Consider the following 8566-nt stretch of genomic DNA (forward strand, 5'->3'; position numbering starts at 1 on the left):
TGCAACCCGCATAACTTGAATAGTCGACTCAAATGCCTGCATCTTTGCACGTTTTGCACTAGCTAAACTCTTGCTACTGCCAAAGTCTAATACTTGTTTAAAATGGTCATTTTTTAAAAATTGGTTCATATGTCCAGTATTTTTCCATACATTCATTTTCTGTACCGCTTATCCTCACTGGAGTCGCGGGTGTGCTGGAGCCTATCCCAGCTGACGCTGGGTGAGAGACTGAGAACACCCTAAACTGCCAGCCAATCGCAGGGCACAAGAAAACCATTCGCACTAACATGCACACTTACCGGCAATTTAGAGTCCTTAGTTAACCTACCCTGTATGTTTTTGGGATGTGGGAGAAAACCCACAGGGAGAACAGGCAAACTCCACACAGACTAGGCCAGATTTGAACCCGGGTCCTCAGAACTGGGGGGCGGTGGTGCTTTGCCCGTGCCCCTCCCTTTAGGACTGGTCAAGGCGCTTCGGTTGGGCTGGGGTGTCCGCCTGATTGGGTCCCCTACTGGACTGTTTCGCTGGCTAGGCCTCCCGCTCAACTTAGTTGTGCTCAAATATCTAGACCAGTGGTTCTTAACCTTGTTGGAGGGACAGAACCCTTCCTAATTTTAAAAATAAAACTGTTTATTTCAAATTCAAAACAGGTATACATTTTGTCTGTGTAGATTCTCAATCATGCACAAAATGAACCACAGGTCAGTTGCACACAAAATCAGTTAAATCCGCTCTGTCTGTCCCCTAAAACCTTTTTCGGTACTGCTGCATTCGCAAACAAACAAAATAAGCAGTACTTCAAACTCCCGTTGCACAACAAAACTGTTCCAGCACAAAAGGCATACAGAGCCACCATTCTGCAAGGCCACGCACCTGAACAGGACAGGACATTGAAATCAAATTAAAAAAAAAAAAATAAAATGTAATAATTTTTTTGCAAACGGAGGGAGACGATTTTTTTCCCCGTCATCGATGTACATTCCTTGGCATTACACGCCATCTAGTTGTGACAATGAATGGCACATTTGAACGTTTTGAAGTTGATGAAGGGACTATTTGGAGCATGTTTGACAAAAATACAATAAAATGAGTAGACAGAGCGAGACCCCTGGAGAAAATTCCACCAGCCGTCACTGCTGCAAAACACACCTTAATATTGTAATAGAAATGGTTAATCATGGAGGTTTTGTGAACATTATAGCCGTACATTTAATGTGCTTCTGACGTCAGGAAGCCCTGCATATTTGCAGATTTTTTTTTTTTTACCCTATCCATTATTTGCTGGAGAAAATTTACCTTTTGGGTGCTCAGGGTAAAGCAATGCTGCCATCTTGTGGCATCTATAGGCAGGAACCGCTGCAGTAGTATTGAAGAGCAACTCGATACAATGTTTGTTGACCATAGGTGCTCAAGGTCACCAGGTTTCAAGTTTGCTTGCCACATTTGTATGCAACATCCAAATCGCCAAGGTCCTTGATTTTCTGCTTCAGCCAGCACATGCAATGTGGTTCTTTGGCTCTGAAAATGTCAGGGGTGGTTATGTTCATTAGCCCCACTGTTTCACAACAGTAGGGCTGACTTGGAGAACTGCTCACTCGACACTTCAGAAATTGGCAGACAACTAAAGATTTACTTGGGTGTTCAATTTCCCCCACTTTGTGTGGGTACAGGCGCACACACACCAGACTTTTATATTTTTTTTATAAATACTAAAAGTACATTCTCAAATATGCCACCTTTTAAACATTTCAAAACTAATCAAATTTCATACAATTTTTTTTATTTGCATAGTTGAACAGTTTAAAATTCAAATGTTTTGCAAGTGTCTGGGCTCTCGATGACAAAAATATCTTCTGTGGTTGTGGAGTCGAGCTTCAACCCCTCCATCTCACCCTGTCAAGAGAAGTAAACTTGAGCTGTAAATTGCTTGACAGACACCAAGGCAGTCTATTCTTTCCAATCAATCACTAAGCACCAACTGCTTTGAAACAATTTCTCCTATGAACAGAATGTGCAATATGTCACTATTCCAGCTATTCACAGACAAATGATTGTGCCATTGCCTCTGTAGCATATTTTATCCATACTTTAAGGTCCCCTTCCATCATTTTAGATATCCTTATACCAGGTTTGCAAGAAATTTGTTTTAAAATGCCCAGAATGTCCCTTTAAGCTATTCTTGTTGGCCTTTTTCACCTGGTAGTTGAAACGGCCAGATTTCTCATTAATATGCAACAGGTAAATAAGCGTTGCTCTGATTGGATCGTTCATAATCCCCAAATTTAAATATTGAAAACAACTTTGCTTAGATTGTTCCCTGGCAATATCATAGCATCCAACTCTTGTGGCAGCCAAACATTCAAAACAACCTCACGTTTGGCTCATTCAATGTGACACAAAATATGCCATGCGTTGGATTTTTCACCCACTACTCACAACCTGACAGAGGAGGGGAAATGGGTGGAATAAAGATTTTGATAGGTGGGGTCACATCCAGTCACTAACATAAATGGCTCGGAGGATTCATCGCTTGTAATTATAGTAAGTATTGTTGTAAACCACAGCACTTATTCTTTTATCCACTGCATTTGCATGGCGGCAACTGCCCAGCTAGTTCGCTCTGCACTCGCTCCAAACCCGGAAATATACTTAGTGTGTGAAAACTTATGTTCACAAAGTCATCCGCCTAGAAACGGGCCCAAACGGCACAATTCTGGTTCAGAGATATGACGTAGCCATGTTTACTTACATCCGCAAAGTACTTCTCAATGAGGTTGCAGGCTGCCTGGTACACCATCTCATTTTCATGATTCTGTAGACTTTCAATGCAGTCCAGTCCTCCCAGCTCTTCAACTAGAAGACAGAGTTTCTCTATCTCGCCGAGCTTCTCTGCTGCCTAAAGAGTAATCGATCAGTGCAAGTCTGACTCAAACTGATCATGTCCATGTTTTAGCTCAAGTGCAGTGAGAAACACTTGCCACCCTAGCTGCCCCCTCACCATGAAAATATTGTTGATGGCATCCAATATGACCAGAACGATTTTGGCATCCTTTACTTGGAGAAGGTTGATTATTGCCTCGAGTGCCCCACTATGCACCAACTGGACTACCTGCTCCACAGTGCCCCCGCTGGTGAAGTTGGTCACTGCCCACACAGCTTCCCTTTGAGTCTTGAAATCTCCCTTTATGAAACAAAACTATTACAATTCTGCCCAATTATGACAATCATTTGAAGTGCTGATTCTGTGACATTTTACCACTTGCATTTCTAAGTAGTTCGACGAGAGGAGGGAGTAGGCCGCAAGTGAGCAGCTGTTGGATTTGCTCACATGGCCCAGCTGCGATGTTTGACAATGCCCATGCCGCTTCCTTCTTTACGTTGGCCTTTGGGTGCCTCATGAGTCGAGGAAGTATGCCGAGAACACCAGCATCAATGGCTGCCTGCGTCTGCTGGTCTGAGCCACTCACTATATTCCCAATGGCACGAAGGGCAGGTATCTGAAGTATATGCGTCCAAAATGACAGTTAGCCAACTACTGTATTAGATTGAAAATCAGCCCAAGCTGTGAAAAGACATTTGTTACCATGACGCTCAGCTCCTTGTGGCTCATGAGCTCGACCAGTCGCTGGACAATACCCGTTCTTACCACAATGGCAATACGATCATTGTCACCATCTGTCAGGTAGGAGATTGCCCAGCATGCGTCTGACAAGATGTCCTTGTCCCCAAGATGGAGAAACTGGATCAATGTTGCAAGCATCTGTAGGAGTTGAACACTAATCACAATTTCTGTAGTTTTAACCACACATCCCAACTTTCATTGTCCATGCAAAGTTTCATATTTTCCCCCATTCAATTCCTCCTGGCTTTTCACTCCCAATTTGGACACCTGCACGTGCAGGTTGTTTAACGAGTTTATGAATGTAAACCGATATTGGTTGTGTCACTGTGTACATAGTGAAAACTAAAATCGAAATTGGGGCCTTATTCCTGCAGTGTAAAGTCAATCTAATCAATGCTGTGAGATCAGTGATCCAGCTTGCTACATAATTAGTCCCCCCCCCCAAAAAAAAAAAAAAATTCCAGGTCACTTGTGACAAAAGTGTGAAGTCAACCTAAACAATTGTTAAAATGGCATGGAAAATTGTAGTTAAATCTCAGAAACCTCTGACCTACATTTGCACTGTGAGGACAAGGCAGAAAGCTAAAAAAAAAAAATCCTATCAGAAAGGCCTCATCCTCAGTACTCTCAGTTTGAGCTTCTGGAGTCTGGGAGACGCAACGGAGTGTCTATGGCCAAAAGATAATTAAAAAAATAAATAAATAAAATATTCCAAATGTCATCACAATCCTTAACTCTAAAGTAACCAATCGACATTATCTGAACTGCTCCACACTGATGTGTTATTTTACTAGATCTTATTGTACTTTTACTCCTATTCTCAACACATCTTACTTCCATTTTTAGTGCCGTCAAGCAAATTTTCCATCTCAATGGACAAATGATTCTTTTCAATTAAACCTTTACACAAAAATTAATAATTTACTTACCTGTTGGACTGCAGACAAGGGTGGAAATGGGTTTTTATTTCTGCACAAGTTTGACATTGTCCATGTGAGGTTGCGTAAATATCCGACCTGAAAGGGATGAGAAATTTTCACACCCCCGCCCTCTCGCTCAAAAAATAAATAAAATAAAAAAACACCACCAAACAAACACCTAGCCTGCAAGTTGCAGGCTAAGAATTGTGTAGGTCAGTCTCGCCCAGTTCACTACAGCAACAACTTTGATGACCAGAAATGGTGAACTACATGTACAATCTTGGAAGAGAAAAGGGAAAAAAAATAAAATAAAACTTACTGGAGTTTCTGGGGAGGCCCGTGCCAGTAAGGCAGGGATCACATTACATTCAATGAGAACATCTCTATAGAGTGGGCCATCACCTGTGAGTTTTGATGAGAAAGGCAAAATGGAAGCACTGAAAACTCTTTGTGGGAGAGCACAGGATAACCATTTTTTAACCAACACATATTAGAGTGCTAAACTTCTTAAATGATAAACCACAAGTCACCTCGAATCCTTATTACATACACAAGCTGTATAAACATGTTCAACTAAAATCAGCACATCACCTGCAATGTTTCCAAGGGCCCATACTGCTTGCTCACTGATGTGCAACTGTGGAGACGCCAGCAAAGCAATCAAGTGTGGTACCGCACCATGTTCTACCACCTGTGCACAGAAATGGATTTTTCTCCCCCTCCGCAAATCTAGAAAAGTGTGATATTTTTGTTGATATTGCCCTTGCCGTTTCTGCAGTGCCCTCACCTGCTGTGTATGCCAAGACGTTCCAGAGGCAATGTTGGTCAGAGCCCAAGCTGCTTCAAACTGCAGATTGGGCTCATCGTCCATCCCCAAGAAAAACACAAAGCGGGCCAGGAGACCAGAGTCTATGATTTCCTTCAAAGGAGGGTTACGCTCTTGAGAAAGAAGTTTTCTGATGAGGGGGGTATCAAAAAGTTAATCACTTAAAATCAGTTTCAAGAACAAACGTGATTGCCTCAAATCACTATAGCACTCTTTACTGTTATTCCCAACCACTGTGCTGCAGCAGCACAGTGTGTTGTGAGAGATCATTAGGTTTGCCACGAAACCTGATCAAATTTCACTTCATCTTCCGTACCGCCCAGCTGACTGTGGGCGAGAGGCGAGGTACACCCTGAAATGGTCCCCAGCCAATCACAGGGCACATACAAACAAACAACCATTCGCACTCAGGGGCAATTTAGAGTCATCAAACTTTCCATGCATGTTTTTGGGATGTGGGAGGAAACCAGAGTACCCGGAGAATACCCACAGGTACGGGGAGAACATGCAAACTCCACACAGGCAAGGCCGGATTTGAACCCGGGTCTTCAGAACTGTGAGGCGGACGTGCTAAGCAGTCGACCGCCGTGCCACAAATTTCACTTCAGTGGTATGAAAATTTACTACAAATATTGCATCTTTGTTCATCTATGCCAGCAATGTATAGTGACAGGCAGAACAATTAAACACTTAATGAGATGGCAGAAGGTACAATTAACCTGTGTATCCACCTAATGCAGTTTATGCAATACAATTTGGGAGTAAATGACAAGGTCAGTCATTGCAGTATACAGCATATACTTTGGCATTTTGTTTGGTGGCACGCCATGAGATTTTTCTTATCCAAAATATGAGACTTGGCTCAAAAGATTGGGAACACTAGGAGACTCTATACATGCTTTCTGCAGTTTGCTATAATATTTTAATTGGCCTCTCTGCTCCAACCATTTCTTTGGATTCAAGTGTGCAACTGGCAGAAAGTGAAAACCAATTATTTTAATCTACATTATATGATGTAAAGTCCCGATGTGTTCTGAATTAGGATGCTTCTTAAATTGTCTTTAAAAATGTTAAGTGTCATGGGTACAAGAGCAGTAAAGCACAGGTACCATACCAAATATGGGTAAAATTTCAGGATGAACCTAAAACTTGCAGGTAAACTTAAATTTTACCTTCTCTAAACTTTTGAAATGCACATCCAACCGTTCCATTTAGTGTATTTGAAAAGGCTATTTTCTCAGAGTTCAGCCCATTCATGTAATGTAATACCCACTGCTATAACTAAAGTCACAAGCCTCATTTCATTCTGTAAACATGTGAAGGACTGCTTAGTGGATAAAAGCTGTAGCCGTAACCCTGCATAAATTCCTGTCTGCATAATGCACTTTTAGTCAATGTACATTTACTCAGTTCTGTGGTTATTTACCCTTTTTATTATTATTCAGGCACTATCCACTTGTCAAGGGACTAAAGATGCAAGTTAGCCACAGGCTACAATTATTATTATTTTTTTTTTTTTTAAACAATGTTCAAATCAACACACTGTCCCTTTTTCCAAATGAAATAAACTTTCACTGTGTCAGGACTTTTTGCACAACTTTGTGATCCAACACAGAGCTAAATGGAAGCATTCCAGGTGTTTGATGCATTAATTGAGCCAATAAGTCTCTAAGCCCTTCTGTGACTCTTCCAGTCTCTGTGCTGCACCCGACAGATGACTGACACAAAGTCCAGCGAAGTCTCGCAATGGTGAGGTACTGTTGATAATCATCCTTCTCATGTCAGAATACTCATGGCATGATTGAGTACTTTAAATACCAATTCTGATTGATCCAAAACATTTAAGTCAATTCAAGGATCAAACACTGAAATCTTTCGAGAATAGCAAGTTGTGCATAGAGTGCTGAAACATTTACCAGTCAGACGTGTCAAAGTTTAGATAAGGTCAAATTAAGTTACGCAACCTGTGAAGGTTTTAGTTCAGTTAGGCTCATCCCAAAAAAATAAATAAATAATAAAAGTCACCCAGAAGCCAACTATCTCCAACTTTGTGAGCAATTCATGAATTTAGTCAGAGAAAGTTGCTCACCTGGCAGCCTGACAGCCACGAGTTTGAGCATCCTTGCAGGCAGAGTTAATGTCTTTAATAATTTCCTCAATGCTTAAAGTTCGAGCCTACAAGACAGCCACGTTAGGTTAGGAAGACGCACGAACGGCAACACTGGCCTTCAAACCATCAAGCTGACCTTGTCCGCAGAGATGTACGTAGGCGAGAGCGGATCATCGTCAGGAAGAGAGGACAGCGTTATGTGTCTTCTCTTCATGAGGTTCTCATTCTTTTGAGCTTTGCGCAACTCCACGCATTCCAAAAACCTATTTTCTCGAAGTTTCTGGACAAAAACAAAGACAACATGTGAGCCCATTGTTGTTACCGTTAAACTAACCCACTCCATAATAAATTCCAGCTTACGGTCAGATCCTTCCCCTTGTTCTTGAACCTATTGATGCGCTCCTTCGGGGTATTCTTGGTGGGCATGGTGGTGGGTTAGAATGACACAGTCTGCGCTTCGTTGACGTCTTCTGTAGTCTTAACGAGAGAAATTGAAGCATTGGGAGCCACTGGGCACCTTTTCAGCGAGAAAGCGGGAGCAGGTGTACTCAACCAACTAATTAGCGTGCTGCCTGATTGGCCACGTACGTAGCCAATCAAATTTACTCTCAGGAGCTAGTTACCAACCTAAAGTATGTACTAACGTCATCTGGACGATAGATGGCAGCATAATACAACCTAGGGGTGGGCAAACTGATGGAGATTTTCATTTGATTTTTAAAACAGACAAATGGGCCAGTTCATTTGTAGATGAGGTTGAAAAAATGTTAAAATAAAAAATAATATTCATTCTCATTTATGAACTGTATAAGTTAAAATTAATTCAATTATAATTAGTTAAATGCAGCACTGTGGCTCAATGATTATGCATGTCTGCTTCACAATTCTGAGGTTCAGAATTCCAATCGCTTCTTCATTCTGTGTGAAGTTTGCATGTTCCCCCAGTGCTTGCGTGGGGTTCCACCTTCATCCCACCTTCCAAAAAAAAACATGCATTTTATGTCCATTGGAGACTACATTTTCCAGTGTGAAGTGTGAATGACTGTCTACATGTGCTCTTCGATTGAGTGCCGACGAGTCCAGGG

General features: G+C 41.8%; 1 protein-coding gene across 1 annotated transcript; it reads right to left on the reverse strand.

Annotated features, from left to right (window-relative positions):
* Nucleotides 1-1766: 1766 nt before the first annotated feature.
* On the reverse strand, nucleotides 1767-8002 carry kpna7 (karyopherin alpha 7 (importin alpha 8)). The gene is made up of 12 exons (XM_061769383.1): nucleotides 7842-8002; nucleotides 7618-7761; nucleotides 7461-7546; nucleotides 5333-5501; nucleotides 5137-5236; nucleotides 4865-4947; nucleotides 4555-4641; nucleotides 3587-3763; nucleotides 3267-3500; nucleotides 3002-3184; nucleotides 2753-2899; nucleotides 1767-1896 (listed from the first exon to the last, which is right to left on the reverse strand). Exons 1-12 carry the CDS (start codon nucleotides 7905-7907, stop codon nucleotides 1804-1806), a joined length of 1569 nt encoding a protein of 522 aa, XP_061625367.1. The 5' UTR covers nucleotides 7908-8002; the 3' UTR covers nucleotides 1767-1803.
* Nucleotides 8003-8566: the final 564 nt, after the last annotated feature.

This window comes from Phyllopteryx taeniolatus, chromosome 4 (genome assembly GCF_024500385.1).
Source record: "Phyllopteryx taeniolatus isolate TA_2022b chromosome 4, UOR_Ptae_1.2, whole genome shotgun sequence".
Classification (NCBI taxonomy): Eukaryota; Metazoa; Chordata; class Actinopteri; order Syngnathiformes; family Syngnathidae; genus Phyllopteryx; species Phyllopteryx taeniolatus.

What these genes read in the sequence shown, in the direction of transcription:
- kpna7 (XM_061769383.1), bottom strand. Translation starts at nt 7,907, where the DNA reads ATGCCCACCAAGAATACCCCGAAGGAGCGCATCAATAGGTTCAAGAAC. An exon ending in ACAAGGGGAAGGATCTGACC is followed by an intron (nt 7,762 to 7,841) that starts GTAAGCTGGAAT and finishes GTTTTTGTCCAG; the next exon opens with AAACTTCGAGAAAATAGGTT. An exon ending in CCTTGTCTGCAGTCCAACAG is followed by an intron (nt 3,764 to 4,554) that starts GTAAGTAAATTA and finishes CAACTCCTACAG; the next exon opens with ATGCTTGCAACATTGATCCA.